The sequence below is a fragment of the Phacochoerus africanus genome, chromosome 3, assembly GCF_016906955.1.
Source record: "Phacochoerus africanus isolate WHEZ1 chromosome 3, ROS_Pafr_v1, whole genome shotgun sequence".
Lineage (NCBI taxonomy): Eukaryota > Metazoa > Chordata > Mammalia > Artiodactyla > Suidae > Phacochoerus > Phacochoerus africanus.
The window spans coordinates 125,543,922-125,569,576 of record NC_062546.1 but is presented as its reverse complement, the minus strand read 5'-3'; the positions used below and the strand labels follow the sequence as shown (position 1 = coordinate 125,569,576).

The following is a 25,655-nucleotide window of genomic DNA, read 5'->3' as shown; positions in this document are numbered from 1 at the left end:
ATCATTTTATATATCCATCCATGAGATGAGACTCTATTAGAGAAAACAATGCTAAAGTCACTAACTTAGTAAGTGAAATTTTGTCAATGAAGGGGTTTCCTGAAGTCAGAATAGGTTCAGCCTCAGACATGATTAATTCTAATCAATGATTATTGATAATTTTAACTATGACTCTTAAAGCACCACAGGCTGCTCAGGACTTCCTACATCACACACACACACAAAAAGTAAACCACTCAACACAGAATTCATTAGAAGAAGAGACACTGAAGTCCATTTAAGTCCTAGTTTACTGGCTATAAAATATCCCAATTGACTGTAGTCAGAATGAAATCCCCTTCAGGAGTTAGCTCATTTTACCTGGTACTCAAAAAGAACATGAAGTCCAGGAAAGAAAGTGATTTAAGGGTTACAGCAACAATTAATGGCAAAGTTAAAAGTCAACGCTCGTTCTCTAATTCTCATTTTATTTTTAACATTCTGAACCCCCTCTTTAAACTGTATTCAACATCATCCTAAGAAAATGACCTAGAATGTGTGCAGAGACTCAGCTACATGGAGAGTCATCTTGGTGAAACTTTAAAGAGAGACAGACAGACCATCCTGAGACAGACTATCCAGAGATTCCAACAACAAGCAACTAGTTAAATAAACTGGGAAAGGCCCATCACTGTAACAGTTTACAAGCACTTAGAAATTCTAATTAAAGAAAAGATGTTCATGACATGGATGCACACAAAACAAACCCACACTGGAAAAATACACACCAAAATAGTCAATGGCGCTTATCTCTGGGCAATGGAAATAGAAATGTTAATATCTGTTTCCAAACTGCGTTTCCTAATCTTCCACATGAGAATATATTATTTGCACCAGTAGAAAAAAATTGCTTTTAAATGTGTTTAGCATTCACACTGAATGTAAACTATTACATTCTATTTGATAACATTACAGTAACAGGACTTTGAGATTGAGTGTAATTCCTCTTTCCACATCATTACCTATGAAAGAATTTCCTTCTACCAAAGCTCTCTACAGGATTTATCCCACATCAATATTCTAAGATGGGAAGAGCAGTCTTTATTCTCATTTGCGGATGATGAAGTTAAAATACAGGATATCTTAGGAATGTGGCTGGCACAGTTGGGATTAAAATCCCTGGGTTTTCCTCTCTGGCCCTCACAGATAAAGCGTAAATCAGAAACATAAACCCAAGAAAAGGAATGATTTTTTGAGAGTAATGCTACCTTGTGAAGTCTATAGACGGCAAATTTAGGCACTCAGCAACAAAATATCAAACCACCTCCCACTGTGGTAATATTTTACTACTGAAGTCAAGGGGAGCAGATGTGACTGGAAACAAAGACATAATAAATGAGAACAATTATCTATCAAGTCATTGGAAAGTTCAAAAGTATTCTTGAAACAAAGCAAAAAAAAAAAAAAAAAAGGCCCCAGAAATCACCCACTAACAATTTAGCGCAGACACCCCCAAAAGGCCGCCCTGTGATTTGGGTTTCTGATTTTTATTGTAACGGTAGCATTTCATTGAATTAAAACTAAGTTGAAGATATCAAGCTAAATTTCAAACAAAAATGTGCAAAACTGTTATCATTATCCAGATTCATATGCAAAACTCGGGAGACACAAATCAGAAGTTATCAAAGAATAAAAAAATGTTTTTTACTTTGTAAGTATAGTATTTTGCAGATAAATGCTTTTCTAGGGAGAAAAAAAATGAGGCTATGGATCCAAAGATATTAACATACCTGCTGCAACTAAGCTCTATTCTCAATACCCTCTGGAGTCTTGATTCTTCTCCACTGTTTATTATGCAGTCCAAATTTTTACAAAGCAAATGTTTCCAATCTCAGCATAACCACAAGGAATAGACATTGGCAACTCATCAAAGACTTAAGGAATCATCTGAAGATCAAATCTGAAGAGCAAACAATTTCTTTGGTGTGGGCTTTAATGAGCTAAGAAGTTGAAATGGTATCTGACCTGGTTGCTTCAACATGGTACTACAAACAATTTCTGGAATTTAATTATCATATAGTGGATCTTCTTCCATCTAAAATAAGAAAACCAGGTTTTAAAAGAACAGAATGGCATAAAAAATGGAGTACAATCCACTTAGTAAAGGTAAGTATTATTTTATAAAAATTGCTTTTTATTTGGATATACAGAATGTATATTATTAGGCCATGAATGTAGAGTATGTTGTAGCTTTAGTCCCTCTCAAGAGTTAGAAAGACAAGAATTTCAAAGAATAATCTTAATTCAGAGTCAACCATGACAATTTACCTTCAGTAGATAAAGTGCAGATTTTTTTTTTCCTTTTCTTTTCAGGGCCACACCTGCACCATGGAAGTTCCCAGGTTAGGGGTAGAATCAGAGCTGCAGCTGCCAGCCTACACCACAGCCACTGCAATGCTAGATCTGGGCAACATCTGCAATCTATGCCACAGCTCATGGCAAAGCCAGACCCTTAACCCACTGAGCAAGGCCTGGGATCGAACCCATATCCTCATAGATACCTGTTGGTTTCTTAACCTGCTGAGCCACAACAGGAACTCCTAGATTATTTACCAATAAGAAAAAAGTCATTGATTTAGGAGTTCCTGTTGTGGCTCAGCAATTACAAACCTGACTAGTATCCATGAGGATACAGGGTTCAATCCCTGGTCTTGCTCAGTGGGTTAAGGATCTGGCATTGCCATGAGCTATACACTGTTAGGATCTGACATTGCTGTGGCTGTGGCATAGGCCAGCAACTACAGCTCCCATTTGACCTCTAGCCTAGGAAATTCCATATGCCGCATGTGCAGTCCTCAAAAGCAGAAAAAAAAAGGCACTGACTCTATGCAATGGCCTCAACTGCTCTCACTCTCTTTATGGTGAACTGAATCTCCTACAGTTCACCCACCTTCCTAGGAGGAAATGAGAGCCCTCTGAAGAACAATGATTGTATCGGTGGCTTACTGTGCTTTAGTTGCAGTTTCTCCTTTCTGCTAATGAGAAATTAACAAATAGTGGCATTTCCTTTTCCATAAGCAGTCCTCTGGGGTTCCAGGCTGCCCCTTGTTACTGAGGGACATCACCTTCCTGATCTCTACTCCAGGCCCCTCCACCCTTGCCCACTCCACCCTCCATCTTCACCAAGGAGAGTACAGAACAGAATAGCTCAAGGTATGCTGTGGACCCAGAGTGCCTACTTCAGATCACACACAAAACCATTTATTAAAAATTACTAATTGGGGATCCAGCATTGCCGTGAGCTGTGGTGTAGGTTGCAGATGCAGCTCGGATCCTATGTTGCTGTGGCTCTGGCGTAGGCCGGCGGCTGCAGCTACAATTCGACCCCTAGCCTGGGAACCTCCATATGCTGCAGGAGTGGCCCTAGAAAAGGCAAAAGGACAAAAGGACAAAAAACAAAACAAAACAAAACATCTTGGGAGTTCCCGTCGTGGCGCAGTGGTTAACGAATCCGACTAGGAACCATGAGGTTGCGGATTCCGCCCCTGCCCTTGCTCAGTGGGTTGACGATCCGCCGTTGCCGTGAGCTGTGGTGTAGGTCGCAGACGCAACTCGGATCCCGCGTTGCTGTGGCTCTGGCGTAGGCCAGCGGCTACAGCTCCGATTGGACCCCTAGCCTGGGAACCTCCATATGCTGCGGGAGCGGCCCAAGAAATAGCAAAAAGACCAAAAAAAAAAAATTACTAAACACCATGGGATTATTCTGAGAAATACACCTGGAGCACTCCCAGCATGCTGGGCCCACAGCCAGCCCTCAGAAAGTGGTAAAGATCATGAATGCAACTCTTCTAGAAGGAGCGAAATCCTCACTTGAGCAAATAAACCAGGTCAGATAGATTTCGCCAATTTTCCCCTTCTTCCAAACCTACTCAATAGCTTTGTAAATGGTGATTTAAAAAAAAAAAAAAAAAAACAGCTGGATATTAAGTAATTCCTCCCCCCAAAATCGCAGATGGACTGGATAAGATGGTCCCAGGTACATCCTACCTCACCACTGGTGAGGTTTCTATGAGCCTCTGGTCACATCAATACAGAAGACTTGTTAAGTGCGATTCTGTTTAAACTTACCTTAATAGATATTGCTGACTGATGACCATTAACCTCAACCCAACAGCTGAACAAAGCTATCCAACATGCATACTTCCTCCACAAGCACACCACAGTCCCCTTGTGCTGGGGCGCACCAGAGAGCACTTCAGCACTCCACCTGGAGGCCATGTGACACAATGAGATTCCCCAACAAAAACGCGAACATGTGAAAAACAAGGCACCAACCAGAACACAGAAGAACACTTGCAGGCAGAGAGCGGAAACAAGAAGCAGAGCATCACGTGTTCAACCTCATCTGGGCAACTGCTCATCAAGTGATTCAGATTTTTCACACCCTGAAATCCGTGAATGACCACAGGAGTGCCACAATTATTGATGTGAAGATTACAAGTAAATGACACTGAACACGCAAATCTGCAAATCTAGAATCCACGAATAACGAGGACCAACTCTAATTTTTGGTACGTTCAGTCAATGAACAGGAATCAAAAGTTAAATAGGAGTTCCCATCATGGCTCAGAGGAAAAGAATCCGACTGAGAACGATGAGGTTGCGGGTTCGATCCCTCGCCTCGCTCAGTGGGTAAGGATACAGCATTACCGAGAGCTATGGTGTAGGTCACAGACAAAGCTTGGATCCTGTGTTGCTGTGGCTCTCTGGCGTAGCTGGCGGCTACAGCTCTGATTCAACCCCTAGCCTGGAAACCTCCATATGCCACCGGTGTGGCCCTAATAAGCAAAAAAAGTTAAATAACCTAGAGTTACACGCATCAACGTGGATACTTCCCCAACCAAAGGTAAAAGATTCAACAGGACACATAGGTTATGACACCATTTCTATAATCTCTGACAACTGGAATTTATTTTTGCCCACTGTGTATAGGAAGGACACATGCCAATTCTGAGTAATTTTCCTCTGAACAGGGAAGGCGGATGAGGACAGTGACTCTTGGACATATATATTTCTTGAGGTAGGTGATATTTTACCCCACTATTCCATAATGTTGGGACTATTAAGAACATGTCCATTAGACCTATTAATGTAGTGAAATACACATGCTGCAAAATATACATGTACTTCATAAACAGCATTAAACTGCATGGAGGGAGATTTCTGTGTAAAACTGCAGCATTTTTGGAGCAATGATGCAAACCATTTAACAGCATGAATCGACTACAACAATTACAAGTCTCTGTTTGCACAGAAGGAAAGGATGCCTGCGAGAGAGAGAGATGAAAAGGAGAGAGACAAAGGGTCAAAGTTTTATTTCTGGATACACCCTGTCTATCTCGATGCTCCTTTGAAGTGCACAGGAGTTGCTTCCCAGAAGGACAACACGCAGTCCAGGGTGGAACAATCCCAAAGCAAGCTTAGTAACCAGAACATCAGGAGAAAAAACCTTAAGCCCTAAAAGAATGATTCCTAGCAGAGGGGAGAGGGTTTGGGAAGGAAAACTCTTGAATGGAAACTAGCCTAAGAAGCATAATTTCAATAGCCAAAGATGGGATGACCCATCAGGGCCTTATTTTCATTGGGATAAAGCAGTGGTTTTCTTGGGAGTGATGGAAAAGACATCATCTAGCTCCCAAATTGGTTTCTGCTCAAGAGAAAAAAAAAAAAGTGTTTGTGATGCTATCATGTTTCACTTCTAATTCTCCTCTTTGTTCACTTTTGGCCGTTATCACCATGAACACTGGGGTAAAGTCTAGCACCTCGCCAAAAATACCAACATGGTGATTGATGTGTGATTTAAAAAAGCTGTCAAAATGGATTCTCCAAAAGGAATGAGTCACATGGCTGGACCAGGCAAGCTAATATTTTTGTACCATGTTATAATCCTTTTCATCTGGACTTTCTTAGAGTTGGCTTATTACTTCCTTTCATGCCATCTAAGCTAAGGGCTATAATAAATGGCATTAAGAAGCCTGACAGATTGGGTTCCTACCTTCATTACCCAAATCCGAAAATTAAAGCTATTTGATATGGAAATAGGGCACTGAGGAAAATACGCACAGAACTTCAGCCCAAGAGACTTAAGAACCCTCAAGGGTCTGGGAACACAGAGAATGTCATCATACTGGCCTGACAGTTCTACCAAATAGTCTTTTATCTCAGTAACTTTAAAAAGTAGAATGCTACTCTAAATTTTAGGGCACAAGTGACATTTATCAGCTGAGAGACAAAGGGCAGTGTTCCTCACTAGAAAGTGAAGAACAAAGAAAAGTGTGTAAAAGCATCTTCAGCAAATTCTAGGCTCTCATTTCAGGATGGTGGTAATGTATTGATCTGATTTGGGACTAGTCTCAGTTTCCCAAACTCTGTCTGATTCAGTAAAACCTACTGTGTAGGACATAACCCAAACAGATAATAAAGAACCTTTTGGAGAAAAAAAAAATTGTGTGTGTGTGTGTGTGTGTGTGTATGGCAAGGGGTTACTGGAGGAAGGCACCTGTAATTACTTTTTCCTAGTCCTTTGTTTCCTAGATCAAGTCAGGTAGCACCGCATTCTTGATTTGAAACAAGGATGATGTTTTTATTGGACAATGCTCTTATCTCCAACAAAAATACAAGTTACAGAAATCCCTTCTTTGCCACTATTGGAATTCAGAATAAAATCCACATGACTCTATCCATCCCAGATTGGAGCTGACCAAACAAAACTTTAACCACAGCTTCTTCGAGGCCTAGATGGTCACAACCTTGAATATATTTTCTCATGTGAACTAGTTGCCTAGTGACCACACTGTTGTATACTGCATGGTGGTTGTCTGCTCCAATTATGAAAATGCTAACACTTCCATTGGCGCTGAAATAGAATAGGCCAATGCCCTGAAATGATAAGCTTTTCTTTCTGGACAGAACAAAACATAACAGGAATCAGGATAAAAACATCCAAGTAGAGGCTGCATACAATGGACCAGATCTTTGGAAACATTCATTTATGAAGGAAGGTCAGCAGGAGCAATCTCAAGGCAGAAGAGCAAATACAAGCCACCAGCAGTTCAAGTCTAGATGCTCTTCAGATCTGTGGCTGGTAATGGTTCCACCAGCCCACGAGATACACTGTGGCCCATGACAGCCCACAGCCAGCCTAGCCCTGAGACAAAGAGTAGGGCTTTAATAAAGGCAGATTAAAAGGCAGCAAAATAATCAGAACCACCCCTTTTGCTTCCCTGAGTACCACAATGTGACTGGACCAAACATTATCACTTAATATTCACAACAATCCAAAGAAGCAGTTCCAGAGCTCAGGCGAGGTTTAAAAGATCATCCTACCAGTGAGCAGCAAAATCCTGATTCCAACTCGGTTTTCATCCCAAAACCTGTGCTCAGAAACAAGCTTTTTTTTTTTTTTTTTCCCCAGCCACACCTGCAGCACATGGAAGTTTCCAGGCCAGGGATCAAATCTTAGCCACAGATGCAGCCTACACCACAGTAATGCCAGATCCTTAACTCACTGTGCTGGGCCAGGAATCAAACCAGCACCTCCACAGAGACAATGCCAGATCCTTAACCCACTATACAAAGCAGGCACTCCAGAAACAGCAGAAACAGGCTTTCTTTTCGTCTTTTTAGAGGTGAACCCATGGCATATGGACTTTCCCAGGCCAGGGGTCAAATCAGAGTTGTAGCCGCCGGCCTACACAACACAGCCACAGCAACACAGGAACTGAGCCTCGTCTGTGACCTATACCACAGCCCACAGAAACACTGGATCCTTTACCCACTAAGCAAGGCCAGGGATGGAACCCAAGTCCTCGTGGATATAGTCGGGGTCGTTAACGGCTGAGCTACAATGGGAACTCCTAAAGTAAGCCTTTGCAAACATCTCCATTAAATGCCTAATTCTGGGTCCTGATGGTCGGACACCATCACTTCCCATGATTAGTTCTGTAGAGAAGGCTGCCAACGTTCTAGCAAAGTGAGCGTGGCAGCCATTTGCTCAGTTTCTAAGGTGTGAGGCCTAAAGGAGGAAGCCTCCCGGGTCTGTGACTCTTCAGAGTAGAATCCTCTGCCACCTGAAAGGTTGTCCCTGGGCATCAGCCCTTTTTACCAGATTCCCCCAAGGGGTTGGTACAGGTGCCTGCTCTCATACACACCTGAATCTTTAAGAATTTATGCTCAGAGCCAAAGTTATTTTGTCCTACCTTATGAATTACAACTTCTAGCCAAATTAACAAACTTGTCAAGGTTTATCAGCTTACTAAAATGTAAACCTTTGACCTTAATGTACCCTTCTATAGCTCATTATATACGGAGCACATACAGATATGAGAAATGCCTTTTATATTTTTGGTTTGATTTTCTGTTTGTTTTTTTAAGAATTATGGTTTATTTGGGGGACAAAACTGAAGAGAAATGCCTTTTAAAATGCTACTATTTTCATTTTCTCGCCTCTCTCTTCCAAGAGGCAGTTAACTCCTCAAAGGTAGTGATGATGCTTGATCACCTTTATGTCCCAGCATCTTAACAGTGACTGGCCTGGAGCAAACACCAAAATACCATATTTGTTGATCAGTGGGACTGCCTGGGCTCTGTTTATTAAAAATAAGCAGCCTCCAACATAAAGCCTACTAATACAAGATAATAACAGTTGTTCCCTCACAAGGAGGTCCAAGTTATGCGTTATCACCAAGGGCTGATCAAAAGGCTTATTCCACAGCCTTCAAGCTGTAACAACACAGCCATTTTACTACGGACATTTTAAAAAAAAACAAAGGTTCAGCGACAGTTGTCTGAAAGAGCCTTCAGAAAGGCTTCAGAGGACAACTGTTAACAGAAAAAAAAGCCAATTTGATCACAAGCTTACTTGCCCTTTACTATTTCAACAGCGGACAGTGGCTTATTCACCCAGATATTTTATCCTCAATTTTTTTTTTGAAAGACATATAGTTACAGTGGTTCTAGGTATATACCAACAAAATTAATACGGCCTGAAAAGTTACTGCACTTATCCTCACAGGGCTTTCAATTTACTCTGAACCACTAAGTTTACACGTATCATATTTGTATTCTATTTTTGTAATCGAGTCAAAAGAGTATGTTAAGAGCATAGCTTTAGAATCAGCAAAATTTGATTTTCAGATCCAGCATCTCCTAGAAATGTGCATCCTCAGGCAAGTTCCTTCACCACTGGAATCCTGAGTTTCTCCCAGATGAAAACAGGATGATCCCTACTTCTCAGCTTTCCTGAGTCACCTTTCATGTTTATGGAAATAATCACAGAAATAAGCAATGACCTAGTATAGTGACCTAGACTGCTACAACTGCTGTCCATGTATCCAACCCACATTTAACTAAAGGACCGCCTTAAAATCCTCACCAGACACAAAATCCACTGATATGTATTTAAAGACTTGATATAATACTGAGTAAATTTATGCACAAGTTAGTGTTCCCACCCATTTTTCAGTCATTGCTGGAGGTTTGAGAGCTTAAGGCAGAATGAACAGGATGCCTGGACATCTGTACATAGACTTCTCTTCCACGGCTTCTCCTTTAGTCAAGCCCAAAGGTTCTCGAACTTTCACATGCATAATAATTACTTTCTTACAGATTGCCAACAAGCACATGAAAAAAATGCTCAGCATCCCTGATTATTAGAGAAATGCAAATCAAAACTACCATGAGATACCACCGCACACCAGTCAGATGGCCATCATTAATAAGTCCACAAATCACAAATGCTGGAAGGGGTGTGAAGAAAAGGGAACACTCCTGCACTGTTGGTGGGAATGTAAGCTGGTACAACCACTATGAAAAAACAGTATGGAGGTACCTTAGAAATCTATACATAGAACTACCATATGACCCAGCAATCCCACTCTTGGGCATATATCCAGACAAAACTTTCCTTGAAAAAGACACATGCACCTGCATGTTCATTGCACCACTATTCACAATAGCCAACAAATGGAAACAACCCAAATGCCCATCAACAGAGAATTGGATTAGGAAGATGTGGTATATATACACAATGGAATACTTCTCCTGAAGGGAAGGGGGAGGGAGTGGGATGGATTGGGAACTTGGAGTTAATAGATGCAGACTACTGCCTTTGGAATGAATTAGCAATGAGATCCTGCTGTGTAGCACTGGGAACTATATATAGTCACTTATGATGGAGCATGATAATGTAAAAAAAAAAGAATGTATACTTTTATGTGTAACTGGGTCACCATGCTGTACAGTAGAAAACTGACAGAACACTGTAAACTAGCTATAATAAAAAAAATTAAAATCATTATATTAAAAAAAGAATTACTTTCTAAGGTTATTTATCCACATTTTCATATACTGTACCTTTATGGGCAACTTAAGGGACTTTAGGAAGGATAATTTTGTCTATACCAATTTTTATCTTATGTTTAACTTTCAATTCAAATCTTTATATAAAATTCTCACATGCCCCTTAAAATTAAAAAAAAAAAATTAAGAAAGAAAAAGAAGGGAAAGGATCTGAGCAACAAGCTAGTGACAAGTTACACAGAAAAGTTTCTTTTCAACCCCTGGCTTCAAGAAGCTAAAATGGGCCATTCTCAGTATGAGAATGCTTTCAGAGGGCCTTTCCTTAAAAGAGTACTGCTCGTAATAATCAAATACTCCATACTCATGTCTCAAGGGTTTAGAACAGTGACAAGATTGTAATGACCATGTGTTAGAAATTTAACAACCGTCTGAATTTAATAGAGCCAGTTACAAGAAACAGTTCTACTGTGACAAGGAAGCAGACTCCTGCACCTCTACCCAGAGGCTTCCCCAGAGATGAGGTCTGAAGCTGACAGGGAGGAGGACATTCCCCTTGCTGTTTCCTCCAGCTACTTCAGGGCCAGAGGAACCTCACCCTAGCCCAGCAGGGAAGGAACAAATCAAGCCCAGGTTACTCCTGCTTGAGGGCTCTCACCTGATCTTCACATACAGGCTGTCTGCTCCCATCACGCAGATCTGAAACCAGAAGGCACCTCCACACTGTCCTACTTTATTCTCCTCACTGCACTTTGCAGCATGGGAAACCCAGGTCCATTTAGGCATCTGTGTACCCCTTTCATGTCTGACTGATGATTGGGGGACATCATGCAACACCACATTCTCCAGTACCCATCATACTGCCCAGCACATAACTGCTCAATAAACAATTCTGGACTGTGTGATAAAAGGTTAAGCCCTTCTTAAGCAGTGACAAATGACCAAAACTGCACATTGTAGGAGCTCCCGTTGTGGCTCAGCAGGTTAAGAACCCAACTAGTATCCATGAGGACGTGGGTTCTCTCCCTGGCCTCACTCAGTGGGTCAAGGATCTGGCATTGCTGTAAGCTGCAGTGTAGGTGGTAGACATGGCTCAAATCCCTGCTTGGCTGTGGCAGGCAGCTGCAGCTCTAATTTGACTCCTAGCCTGGGAATTTCCATATGCCACAGGTGCGGCCCTAAAAAGCCTCCCCCCCCCCAAAAAAAGTGTAGTCTAGCAGCAGTTGGGACCAAGCTGGCATCGCTCTACTTTCTATGCCAAGGAAGCTATTTCTGAACACTCAAAATACAGACATGATACTTTCCTTCTGAACCCTCAAAGCTCAGTGTATCTATAACTATACTGATGCAAGACTCATACACACCAGGCATAGCTATTGTGTGAATTAATTAATTTAGTCTAGGGGATATGTGAAGAACAAAAAACAAGCCAACATTTGATGACATCTTATAACTAACTGAAAATACACAGTGTGGTACGGTAGAAACAACCAAGTTCTCTCATCAGATAGGCCCAGATTCAAATTCTGCCTCCATCCTTTGGGAGCAGCCACCTTATCACGCTGAGCCCCATTACCTCTTTTGTAAAAGATAATCTCTCTCTCCAAGCGTTGCCAAGAGCACCAAAGATAATGCTCAGCAAGCACAGAACATACAAACTGCATCTTATTTTGCACTGGAATGCCCCTGGAATTTCAGTGACCTAGGATCTAGGCTCGGCTCACCAACCTCACCACCCTCCTACGGAACGTCAAGCCACATACCCTCAGGCCCAATTTGCCTTATTAAGAACTCTTAGAATCACAAAACATCATCTGCAAGTACTTTGCAAACAGCAAAGCATTAAAATGCCAAAAGAAGGAATGCTGCCCACTGAAACCTGCCTAGTTCTCAATTACAAAGAGAACACCAGGGAATGCTGTGAAGGACTTCTTTAGAAAAGCCCTAGCTACTGTGTGACCAGTCACTTGATGACAGCACATCAGGACACACCAATCTGGCTTAGTGACAGTAAAAGCCCACTAATTTCCTTTGGCCGTTTCCATGGCCTGCCTCCTCCTCTCCTAATTCACCAGTTTTCCATAGGGAGTCATGCAAGGATGATGTCACCTTATCTCTGAATTCTTAGTGTTCCTGGGCACCTACTACAGTCAAGTGATGGTTGGCAACACCAAGATGAGTGAGAATCTGCAACAAAGTGTCATTTCAACACAAAGGCAAGTTGTGTACAATTAACATTCAGCCCCAGTCAATTTCATAGGTTCCCTGAGCAGCTACTCAATTCCCCTGGCCTGTTTCAGCAAGCATCATTCTCTGATCCAGTCAGGAATTATCTGCTAAGACCTTTCCCTGGACCAAAGCACTGTGCTGGATTAAGGAGAAGCTGGCAGGACCTGTAAGATGGGATTCTTGCCTTCCAGAAGCCCACAGCGCAAACCAGCAAATCAAACAGGAACATAAACAGACGACCGAGAGTGTCATGATTGACTACAAAGCTACACATAAAAGCATCCCCTGATTTTACTATCACACTTCACATAAGGTGATATTTAATCTGGGGCCTCATAAGAGAAATAATTCATACTATAAAGAGATCAAAGAAAGAAAAGTTGTTTTTCCCACCTCCCCCAAGCTGGTGTGGGTTTGCATAGACACAGGGAAGAAAGAAGTAGGATTTCTGAAGAGACTTTAAGACTGGATATAATTTTTTTTTCTTCGTGTGTGTGTGTGCATGCGCGTACATGCGCGCGTGCATTTTAGGGCTGAATCTGCAGCATATAGAAGTTCCCAGGCTAGGGACTGAATCAGAGCTGCAGCTGCCAGCCTACATCACAGCTCATGTTAACCCACTGAGCGGGGCCAGGGACCAAACCCACATCCTCATGGATACTAGTTGGTTCGATACCACTGAGCCACGACAGGAACTCCTATAATTTCATTAAGTAGAGAGCAAAGGAAGTACAAAATGTGCAGGAGAATCGTGTAAGAAGAGACATACTGGAAGGAAAGTACAGGCCTGTTCTGTGGACAGAGACAAAGCAAACTCCATGTCAGGGTCTTGTAAGGAAACGGACGAGATGATGGGTCCGACCAGACAGTGGAGGGCTCCAATGAGAAAGCGGGTGGAGAGTAGGGGAATACGGAAGCTACAGGGGTTAAGATGGAAAGTAAACCGTTAACGAACATGGCCAAAGAGCCTCTCAAACTGGATCAACATCTGGAACAAGATCACAGGACTTTGATGGGAAAACTGCACTGAAGATGAAATTCACCATCTTCTACCTTTTACTATGTCAAAAGAATCATCGAGATGACAAAAGCTACAAGCCAAAACCTAGGCTTAAAAGTGAATCCACAGAACCTCTATTTGCAAGTGTCTAATTCCAAGTATTAGACCCAAAAGGGCAAATGCTCACCATCCCCATGGAAATCCCTCCTCTATTCATGCTTTACTCTAGGAACACAAATCAAAATATGTTCTCAGTACTACCAAAAAAAAAAAAAAAAAAAGCCACTAAGGTTATCAATAATGATATAACTAAAAGCAGCAATATGCTACTGTCATGTCAGTATTTCCTAATGGTGAGGCCTACTTGGACGGAGGAAATTTTCTCAAGGGAAGTGGTAGAAACCTCACGATTAAGAGTCATCTAGAATCACACCACAAGGCACAATCCTGTGACCTATTCTCTTCCACGTAAATCTGGCCACTCAGAAAGTAAGTTCTGGTGAGCAACTGTGGCTGGGGAGGCAAAGGGGGAAGACACACCACGTTTGAAGAAAAACAGGGATGCTGAAGAATCCGATTCCTGATCTCAGGGCTGGTTACAATGGCATGTTCGGTCTGTGAAAATCCACCAGGCTGTGCACTCATGACATGGACCCATCTGTATTTGTATATTATTCTCCAATAAAAAGATTTTCTTAAGAATGGTTAGAAGGGAGTTCCCGTCGTGGCGCAGTGGTTAACAAATCCAACTAGGAACCATGAGGTTGAGGGTTTGATCCCTGGCCTTGCTCAGTGGGTTAAGGATCCGGCATTGCAGTGAGCTGTGGTGTAGGTCGCAGATGCGGCTCAGATCCCACATTGCTGTGGCTCTGGCGTAGGCTGGCATCAACAGCTCTGATTAGACCCCTAGCCTGGGAACCTCCATATGCCACGGGAGTGACCCAGGAAATGGCAAAAAGACAAAAAAAAAAAAAAGAATGGTTAGAAGACATCATCCCAGAGAACAACAACAGAAGGGGAATTGTTCAAACTTCCCATTATCAATCGAAAAGTTAATGGAATTTCTGATCATTATTGGTAAAATGTAGACATCTAATGTTAAAGAATTACCCCATTAGACGAAGACTGAGACCTGGTAAATTCACAGATTACCTGGAGATTTCCAAACCAAATAAATGCTTTCCAAAAAGCCTGCCCTGACACTCAAAACTTTTCCAGTGAATGGCTCCACAAACCCAGGAGGCCACACAGTTCTCAATGGTCTCTCCAGATTCACACCTAGACGGCCTGATTAGTTGATAACAGAAGCATGATGTTGTGATAAGGCCTGGGGAATCCCCAGTTCTAAGTTTATAGCATCCTGATGCCAAGACACCTGGACTGAATGGCCTTTCTAGGTTCATCAAGCAGAAGTCCTTAGGGATAAAGAATCCCAATTAGTCAAGACTGTCACTCAAGAGGAAAAGCATCCCTGGAAGAACCACAAAGCTGACCATACTGGGAACTGAAAGGGTCCAAACTGAAAGTGACCCATAAAGCTATTCATAGGATTCATCGCCTTTGCACAAATGAGACATTTGGTGGTACCGAATTCTCTGAGCAACGTTGCCATGGTGCAGGTCCAGTGTTGTTTTATCCAACCTCTCCTACTACTATTAGTTATCCCATGTGCTTCTACACACACACACACACACACACACAGAGAACATTATTCACCAAAGGCAGATGAGATTATATTCAATCTTTCTGCCACTGTACAACAATCACATTCTTAATCTTCTGCACCAAAGTAAAACACCATTATTCCTTGATATTCCCATCTAAATCTATGCCTTCTTTTGTCCAATTACTAGAAAGTTTCATCTGCTCAAAACCTACCTACATTTCCTGGAAAGATTTTTATATCTAGAGGAAAATGAGACAGTAATTGATTCTATCCTCTCAGTTCAGAAAACCACATGCGCTGTCCCTAAAACCCCAAACCACAAATGCTAAAGATTATGAATAAGGGGAATGTCTATTTACTTATGTTATAACTATTAAAGAAATAACTAGAGTCTAGCATTGAGAACAATCAGCTCATTCTTGACCTCGCATCCTATTTATCTTTCTATTCTCAAAGCTAATTGCTCATATAAGCATGCCAATTTGCCTTGATTACAGGATTCTTATTAAGTGAATGTTGTTTACATTTCACGAGTGTATTTGAATTTCACTCCGGGAAGCCAAGCTCATCAAGTCTTTGTAAGCGGTAAAACCAGAGATCAAAGCAAAAGGCCTGCACTGAACCAACAAACAATTAGGCTTGAGAATAGAGCCTAAGCAAAAGTACAATTGATTTATTGATTGTTGTACTCCAGTAGTACACCTCAGGGTCACTGTTCACTATTTAGCTATACTACACTGAACTTTCTCCGCAAATTCTCATTATGATTATTTTATGGTCATTTCTTATATGCATAGTTAAGTAAGTCTAACATTCAGCAGGCTTGGACCCATCTCTATTTCTCATCTTGGTGCTTTTGTTTGAATCAGTATCTTTAAGAGTTTTTAAAGAAAAAAAAAACAAAAAAAAAACCCTTCTCAATGTTGCCTAATTTCTCTAAATTTTCGTATGGTCTTATGCTTGGTCTCTGGGGCAGGTAGGAAAAGGGAAAACCACTGTTCTACCATGTGGCTCTCAACCACGACTGCGAATTCGCATTTCCTAAGGAGGTTTTAAAAATCCTGATGCCGGAGTTCCTGCCGTGGCTCAGTGGTTAACGAATCTGACTAGGAACCATAAGGTTGCAGGTTCGGTCCCTGGCCTTGCTCAGTGGGCTAAGGATCCGGCATTGCCGTGAGCTGTGGTGTAGGCCGCAGATGCGGCTTGGATCCCGAATTGCTGTGGCTCTGGTGTAGGCTGGTGGCTACAGCTTCAATTCGACCCCTAGCCTGGGAACCTCCATATGCTGCCCAAGAAATGGCAAAAAGACAAAAAAAAAAATCCTGATGCCCAGGTCACACTCCAAATTTAGAACCTGGAGCAGGCCCCAGGCATCTGTCTTTCTTGAGGGTCCAGGTGATGTTGATACGCAACCAAGTTTGAGAAGCATCACTTTAGCTTGTCAATCTCACTTCGCCTACCTTTAAATAAAGTGCTCAGCCAAACTCCCATGGGAGAAAGAAAAACAAGGAAGAGAAGACAGATTCCTGAGCAAATCCTTAACTCAAGGGCAGGACCTGAGATAGGTGAGAGTGACCAGCACCAGGCTCAGGGCCAAAGTGTGAACGACTTGACACCTTTGACACCTTTCCCAAAGCCAACAAGGTTTTAGGATAAACCAGGCCAGGTGTACCATCCACCACACAGAGGTCAGTCAAAGGAGATTACCCCTGGAGAGAGCAAGATTTAACACCTCAAAGTTTTAAGCCTCTGTAGCAATGGACACAGCAGTTTATCAATGCAACAAAGCTTCTTCAGCAAAGAAGAAAGTGGACTAAGATTACTTATGAAATAAGAGTCACTGAGGTCAGTTCCAGGCCACACAAGGATGCTGAAGATAGGATCAAGGCAACTGTTTTGGTGTGTCCTAAAAACTATAAAAAGTTTGTGATAAAGTGCCAACCCATAAGCTCCACTGTCACTGGTCATGTTTCCTTTGTTGCTTTTTTTTAAGAGTGTGAAAAGTTCACTTCCACCTGTCTACATCAAATACCACCAGACCTCCAAGAAGGGATTTGGTTTTCCCACATTGGGGATTCTGAGCCACCGTAGTCCACATTTTGGGCCTCAGTTGAGTAAGAGTGCATGAGGCAGCCCTCTAACCTACCAGCTCTTCCCTAGACATCACTTCCAAATTGTATCACATCCACTGGAAATGGCACAGTCCTTGGTGTTATGCTGAAGGTGGAGGGGGTGGAGTGTGGAGAAGAGGATGGGGTGACTGGCGAGGAGAAGGAAGATCACTGGGCAGTCTAAACAGCTATCATCTTAAAGAAATCACAAGAAATGAGTTAGCTCTGCCTACAGTGTTCAAGCAGGTGAGAACCAAGAAGGTGCATGAGCCTCTCTACAGAAACCAAGACCCCAAAGTCCAAGGATCTATTTCTCTGATGGAGGAAGGTGGGAGACACCTCCCACTGTAGAGTGTTAGAGCTGCTCTAGGAGAGGTCTGCCAAGCAGCTCCAAAGCTAGAAACCCTCCCTCCTAAGCTGTTTTTTAATAGGGATTCGCTGCCTTGCCTCAAGGAGTCCAGGTACCAGAGATCTCTTATGACAGAGAGATAGTCATCTGGAATCAGTGCCTCCTTAATTAGCCACTTTTAGATCTATTGCTTGCTCAGATACAAGAGCCAAGGAGCCCACTTCACCTTGTCCTTGTTCCCCAAGCCCTAAGTATGAAAAGAAGAGCACAGTTCATGAAGACCAACAGGTAACAGTTTTTGTAAAGTCAAATGAGTTTCCAGAGTAAGTATGAGCCTTATCCTACCTTTTTGTTCTTTGAGCCCAGGAGAAACCTCAAGAAGACGCTTCCTCACTTTCGGGTGCTGTAACTCTAAAACCTGCAGGAGGCTGACTTGCCTCAAGAAGGGCACCATGCAGGAGTTCCCATCATGGCTCAGTGGAAATAAATCTGACTAGTATCCATGAGGACACAGGTTCGCTCCCTGGCCTTGTTCAGTGGGTTACGGATCTAGCATTGCCACGAGCTGTGGTATAGGTCGCAGACACACTGTGGCGTAGACTGGCAGCTACAGCTCCCATATGACCCCTAGCCTGGGAATCTCCATTTGCCATGGGTGCAGCCCTAAAAAGACAAAAAAGGGGGAGGGGGCACCATGCAAGCCAACAATGGATGTGCTAGAGCCTAGGGTTGGAAAGACCTGGAAAAAATTATTAGCATTTTTCATAACAGCATCTGTCTGAACAACTCTAATGAAAAGCCCACTCTATATTTTTGGACAACTCTAAATGTCAGAATACTCTTCCTTATGCTTATATGATGTTCAGTCACTGGCCCTGGAAATTCTACTCTCTAGACCACATAGAATACAGCTACAACTCTTTTCTACACAAAAGATCTTCAAAGCAAAAAGTCAGCTAATGGATCACAAAAGATCACGTTGCAGAAATGGTAATACTTCCAAGTGTTATGACTTCAAAAATCTTATGACTATCCTACCAGTTCTGTCAAATTGTATTCCCGGGAGTTCCCATCGTGGCGCAGTGGTTAACGAATCCGACTAGGAACCATGAGGTTGCAGGTTCGGTCCCTGCCCTTGCTCAGTGGGTTGACGATCCGGCATTGCCGTGAGCTGTGGTGTAGGTCGCAGACGCGGCTCGGATCCCGCGTTGCTGTGGGTCTGGCGTAGGCCGGTGGCTACAGCTCCGATTCGACCCCTAGCCTGGGAACCTCCATATGCCGCGGGAGCAGCCCAAGAAATAGCAAAAAGACAAAAAAAAAATTGTATTCCCATGCAGAGAGAGGAGGAGAACCAAGGACTAGAAAGAAAAGTTTAACTTGCCCAAGCTGGTGCAGCAGAGATGATTCTAGAAACTAAGTCTCCCACCTCCTTGGCCGAAGTTGTTTGCTAAGTGAAAATAATACTTATCACATAGGGGTTTGCATGCATGCACACCTTCTCTCCCTCACATTTCATCAGTTTACCTTGCTGCCAGTCTCTCCCTGGCGCCAAGCATTCACAATTCAGAGAAGAGCCTCTGATCACCTTCTATATACTCAAATATATCTTCATGATTTTTACTGGTACTATTAGAGGGGAAATGCACCCCTGATAACGAGCAAATATTCCCACTCTGGAGAGTAAGAGGGGGTTGTTGCCTAGATGAGACTGTAATGGCTCAAAATGACAACACTCCATCCATCCCCCTTCTCCATCTCCCTCCTTCCCTCTCAACAGGAGAGAGGAAGTGAGAAAACAAATCAGCACTCATCTGACCTAACTACACTCCCACCCATCCATCTGCTTAGCAGACTTCATGGCAAAGGCTCTCCTTGGAAGTGGTTGAAAGGTAACAACACCTTGCAGAGGGGAAATAAGCTTCAATGTTAGAACTTGACCTTCGCTGCCCGTTCACAAGTAATTACACCTGGAATGTATGCATTGCACTGACAGGTTGTCTCTCCCCCCCTGATTTGGAAAACCTAAACTTCCCAAACAAGGTAGTTGAAGTCTGCCTGGAAAGGAAAAACTGAAGAGTATACTTCTGGACCAAATCAATATTTAACTCCATGACTGAAAATAGAACAGTCCGTAAAGATGCCAAAATGGATGACATCTAAAGAAAAACATCACGTACATCACACTTGGGTCGCTAAGACATTTCTGCCAATTTTATAGTTTGAAACTTGCACTTTCCAGATTTAGGGGAAAAAAATCTAACAGCTTTATTTCTAGTTCCAGGCCTTTTTTTTTTTCTTTCTTCCAGTTCTAGGCCTAAAAAAGCACAATATAATGGGGGAGAGGGGGAGTGGGAAGGAGAAATCCAAACCTGAGTTAAAAATCCTCAACTGGTTACTCAATAACTGCATGGCTTCCAGCCACTTAGGTAATGTTTATTTCCTCATCTATAATGCTGCTGATAGCTGGAGTTATTGTGAGGATTAAATAAGAACAGGTAAGCATCAGGCATACTCATAGTAGGTGTTCAGAAAATGTTCCCACTTTTTCCTGAGTACAGTTTTTCCTGATTGAATGAGTGGGAAACTACATTCAATCTCAGGGCAAGAGAAGAACTGAAAAGGAAACTGACTCAAATTAATCACCAAGTAGTTCCCAGTATTAAACGTAAGACAATACTGCCCTAAATCATCACTGCCTCATCTTTTTGAATCTTTGAATTCGAAGAGCAACCCGACATCTGCTACCACACAGATAAGTCAGCCAGGATGAAGGGTTTACAATTATCTCTCCTCTTGAGACTCAAAAAGGATCCCTAGGACAACTCCTCTACAAAGGAATTGAGGGGCTTACATTTTAAGTTGTAAATGGTGACTGCAAGCCAAAAACTAGTGAACAATACATGGAGCATCTAATGCTTAAATGTCTCAAGAGGCATTCTTGGACAAAGACTACCAGTTGTTCACCACACCCAAAGTCACCTTCATAGCATCATCTTTGTAAATAAGGACATGGGAATATTTTTGTGCACATGCATATATTCTGAATAATTAGATGATGTCTAAAATACAATGGAGATCCACTTAGATAATTACATATGTGTGGGACCCAAAAAATAGAAACCAATATTACTCATAAAATATATACACCTTAAGGGAACAAAGACTGAAGTAGATGAATTGAATTTATAATTTATGAAACACTTCCATCGAAGAGTGTAACAGAAACATCACACAAAGGCACCTTATAACTGATAGGTACGTCCAAGGATGCAAATAGTCAAGTGTATACAAGCAGTCAGTAATCTTTTCCCTTAAATATAAGTTTTGTAACTATTATAATAATGCTGAAGACAAGCTCTGAGAGGGAGGAGACTCCTTAGGAAGATTAAGCTTCTCAGACTTGGATCCAACCTTTACTAGTCATTAACTATAAAGTTCAGTAACTCAAATCTCTATTCAAAAAACTCATTTTTTCCTCTTTAAAAAAATACTTTTTAAAGTCTATCCTTCCACTTAATTAATCTTTTACTCTCTAATCTTTCTACTCATGCCCATTCATTTTTTTTAAGAAATAAACCATTTAACTCATATAGACCAATATGGGGCAGGAGGTGTAGTCATTGAGTAGGTTTGGTTCCTCTGAGATTTTCCAGAAATAAGGAGTTCCTGTCGTGGCACAGCAGAAACGAATCCGACTAGGAACCATGAGGTTGCGGGTTCAATCCCTGGCCTCGCTCAGCGGATTAAGGATCCAGCCATGCCATGAGCTGTGGTATAGGTTACAGATGTGGCTCGGATCCTGAGTTGCTGTGGCTCTAGCATAGGCCAGCAGCTGTAGCTCTGATTAGACCCTTAGCCTGGAAATCTCCATATGCCTTGGGTGTGGCCCCTCAAAAGCAAAAAAAAAAAAAAAAGATTTTCCAGAGATAGATGGATTTCTGTCATTTAAACTTTTATTTACTTTAACACTTTAAATACTGCAGAGTTTGGGGGTGAGAGGAATTGTTTTCCATACCTGAAATGGCTGTAATTATTGCCATAGATGCAAGGAAGTGCTTGTATACTTTTGTGTACAGTATTACTACCCTATTTTCCTCCCAAAACACATATATGATCTTTACCATATAGGAAAATAAAACTAGTATCAATAATACCCCCACGATTCCCTTTGTCTCAGGACAGAGAATTCCTCCAGGTATACACTTTAAATGTTACCACCTATATATATTATCTGTCCTTTAAGCTTGATCTCCAGAATTAAGTGGTTTGAGCTGATTTCTTAAGCAACTCATGAAGAAAAGCACAGTTGAGAGCATCACATGTACAACTTCAAAAAAAAAAAAAAAAAAAACCCAACAAGAGAAGTCACCATAACTCTACTTTTATCAGCCCATAAAGATGATTCCTTTTAACTCTTGTAGGCTTCCAAAGAGCAGCTGGAGTCAACTACGGAGAGTTACATTAAACATTACATCAATGGTCCCAGTGGATTCCTAACAAGAGGGCCCTCAAGCTGAGACTTTTCCTAAAGCTTTGTCTCAATCCCAAAAAGGTCAGCCTGGTGTTTTTTTATTTTGAAAGGCTTACAATATTGTAAACAATTAAGAAAGGAACCATGTCCAGTAATTGTGTGTGACACACAGTAAAAGAAGCCACACAACCAATCATTGCCCCCACACAACTTGTGATGTAGAATCATGAATTTCTACATACTAAATATATAATATGTATATTATATATATATAAATACTCCTAGACTTAAAAGTAACGCAAATCCACCGTGTTAATGATGGGACATTATTTGTCTAAAGATTAATTCATACCAGGTGTTATTAATCAGCAGGGTAACTGATAGCTCATGCAAACCAGGCTATCCAAGTTGAGAACTTAATTGCATTATTGTTATTATCTGGTTTTCCTGTTATCACTGGTCCTCACACTTCAAGAGTACACACATACACACAAACACACACATCGTGGGCTGACAAACAGAAAACCCAGAGCTAGGAGGTAAGAACCCTGCCGTCTGGTAGGAAGAGGATTTTGAAAGACAGGTCAAGTATGCATCCAGGCTGCCTTGAGAAGTAATTAAGCCTATGCTGTTTCATTTCAGAGTGTCTCACTCTGCACAACAGTGGGAGCAGCTGGGGGAGATCACAGAAGATGCAAAGCAAGGCAGGCAGCCTCATTTATCTCCACACCAGAGTTTCCAGGTGGCGTGAAAAAGCTCGTGGCCTCTTCTTCCAAAAAGCACAGAGCCAACTTAACATCCAAAACACTACTCCCCATATCAAAGCAGTCCCTTTTAAAGGCCTAAAGAAAGGCAATTTTAACGTCCCAGAGTTCAGACTCCGGTCGTTTCTCAAAGTTGTGAGGTTACATGCCAAAACCCCGCAGGCCGACTCAAAATTCCACTGCCTTAAACACAAATTTCTCTTGCTGCCTAACATTGCAGAATGTAGAGATAACTAGCTAGGAAAAGGGAAATATACAAGTGAAAGTATTAGGAACGTGTCCGATCTTGCCCGTTTCCCCCCTGCCCCTCAACGCCCCGTAAGAGAGACTGGGACACTACAATTTGAAATCTTGGTACCAACTGTAGTACAGATTCCGACTCAGGCGAGGGGGAGGCCGCCACACCCTCCTGGGCTCGCAGCGCTGACAAGCCCTAGCTGGGAGGGGCCCAAGAAACTTAGACCCAGCAGGAAAGAGAAGGGAGTCGTCAGTGTCTTAGATTTAGAAGCTGGGAAGCTAGGAGCAGCTGATTTCAGGAGGGAGCCAGAGATTTGGCTGGGTGTGCTGGGGGGGGGGGGAGGGGTCGTCCCCGGAGTCAAGACAGCTCGCAACACGTCCCCGCAAAACTACACATTTTTGTGGTTTTAAGATTTAAGACTAAAAGGAACGCGCTGAGGCGAAGCTTCCCTCTCGAATGGGTTTCAGACGTCCCCCTTCTCGCTTAGGGACTGGGGCGCCGCACTGCCGCGGGTCTTCTCCTTCCCTTTTGGGGGGAGCGCCCCTCGGCCAAGCAGCTACGTCCGCCTCCCAAGTTCGCTTTCGCTCACCGCGCGGCGCCCGAGGCCAGCCACATGCGCATCTGTCCCGGAGCCCGCAGGGCCGGCTCTGGGCGCCCGCCGGAACATCTACGGGGACTCGGGGTCTGCCGGATTTTTTTTTTTCTTCTTCTTCTTCTTCTTAGACAAAAAGCCTTAGCAGCTCGCCGCCCCCTCCTCCCCGGCCCGCGCCACCTTCCCTTCACGCCCACACCGCACCTCCCGGACACACACGCTGCGAGGTGCCTCTCCCGCCAGACAATGGCTTCGGGGCCGGCTAGGCAGCCAACCCCGAGTCCCCGGCCCCATCCTGGGACCCCAAGAAGTCTGAGCGCGGAGGGGCTCGAAGGAGGGCAGAGAGGAGGCAGGGGAGGCCACAATGGGGGAGGGGGGCACCTACCCCTCGGGACAGGGGCTCACTCCCGGCGAGGAGAGAAAGGAAAGGGGCGGGGGTCACCTGCACCGCCCAGCCGGGGGCCCGGGTGCCCTGCTCCCAACCACCGCTGCGCACTCACCAGCACGATGGCAAATCGCTCCTCCAGTTCACCTGGTTCGGGCATCGGCAGCTTCAAAGGTACGTTGTGCGCCCTGAAATCGGTCTGCTGCGAATCCATGCTCCCAGCATTGCCCATGTTGGCTGCACGCCGGGGCCGGGGGCTACTCCGGGCCCCTTGCGTCAGCGTCGGAAATCAGAACAGCTCCGGGCAGCCGGCTCCCGCCCGCTGGCGCGACCTGCCCGGCTCCCCGCCCTCCGCTGCGCCCCGGCGAGTGTGCGGCGCGCGCCGCTCCCTAGCAGCGTTCCGAGCCGAGCCGCCCCCCAGCCTCCCTCATGCTCCCCGCCGCCCCAGCGCCGCCCCGGCCTCCTTTTCTCGGGAGGGGTCGTCAGGGCGCCGGGCGCCTATCTGCATGTTGCACCGCGGGCACGCCGCCCCCTGCCAGTGGGCGCGTGGTTGCTCCGAGTCCGTCTCCAGCCGGGGCCCGGGCCGGGGCCGCCGCTGACACTTCTAGCTCTATGCTGGCGAACACTACGCTCTCTCAGCCAGCACCTCGAGCAGACAAATGCAGCTCCGCGCTCCCGACACAATGCCCCCTCTAGCCCGGCCCCCGCCCCCGGCCCGGCTCCGCCCACTCGCCCCGCGGACTGCCGGGACGCGTAGTTTCTGCCCCAAGTGTCCGCACTCAGAAACTACGCCCGCTCTAGGGGCCCAGGAGGGGTTAGGACCGCCTGCAGCAAAGGCAATCTGTACACCTCTGGAAAGAGTTTGTCACTTTTGACACCCGCTCACTTCAATAGAAGAAATGACCGTTGTCAGATGTCTTGTCTACATTGATTCTGACACTTAGTAGGTCCATTTGGCAAATGAATGACTGGGCCAGTCAGTAATTGAATGCACGCATTCCGATTTAAATTTCAAGAGCTCTTCAAGAGGATCTAGTTCAACAGGAGATCTCAAAGGTATTGGCAAGGTCCTACATCATAAACTGGAATGTGGGCCCGTGGGTGTTTTCTTCCGTATGTATATTAGATATTCTTTTGTGCGTTTGAAATATTAATAAATATATGCCTTGATGGATATTTATAACTATCCACAACGGATATAGGTATATATAGCCAGACCCCACGATTTGGATGAGAAGGATTCAATTCAATTCAAAACAAACACTTACCAAATAGCTATTATGTGTGGGTTACTGTGTTCCTTAACTAGAGAACAAAAGAGAATTTGCTCTTGCTCTGGAATACTTTCCTATCTGGTGGAAAGAGAAAATTTACACAAATAACCATACGTTGTGTGAGATAGAAATAAGAATAAAGTGTTTGGGGAGGCTTTGGAGATGGTCTTTGGTTGTAGCTATTCCTTTAGAACATTCTTGTTCCAGGTGTTTTACATAGAAGATAGTCTAGCCTCTGGGG

The 25,655-nt window shown here is 43.6% G+C and overlaps 1 protein-coding gene across 6 annotated transcripts in view; it reads right to left on the bottom strand.

Moving 5' to 3' along the window:
* FMNL2 (formin like 2) overlaps positions 1-24,576 on the bottom strand; it is a 332,804-nt gene extending 308,228 nt beyond the window's left edge. For all 6 annotated transcript variants that reach the window (XM_047772630.1, XM_047772627.1, XM_047772632.1 and 3 more), the window contains exon 1: positions 24,256-24,576. In XM_047772630.1, coding sequence (XP_047628586.1) covers positions 24,256-24,372 — 117 coding nt within the window. In that variant the 5' untranslated portion in view covers positions 24,373-24,576. The remainder of the gene's footprint in view (positions 1-24,255) is intronic.
* Positions 24,577-25,655: the final 1,079 nt, after the last annotated feature.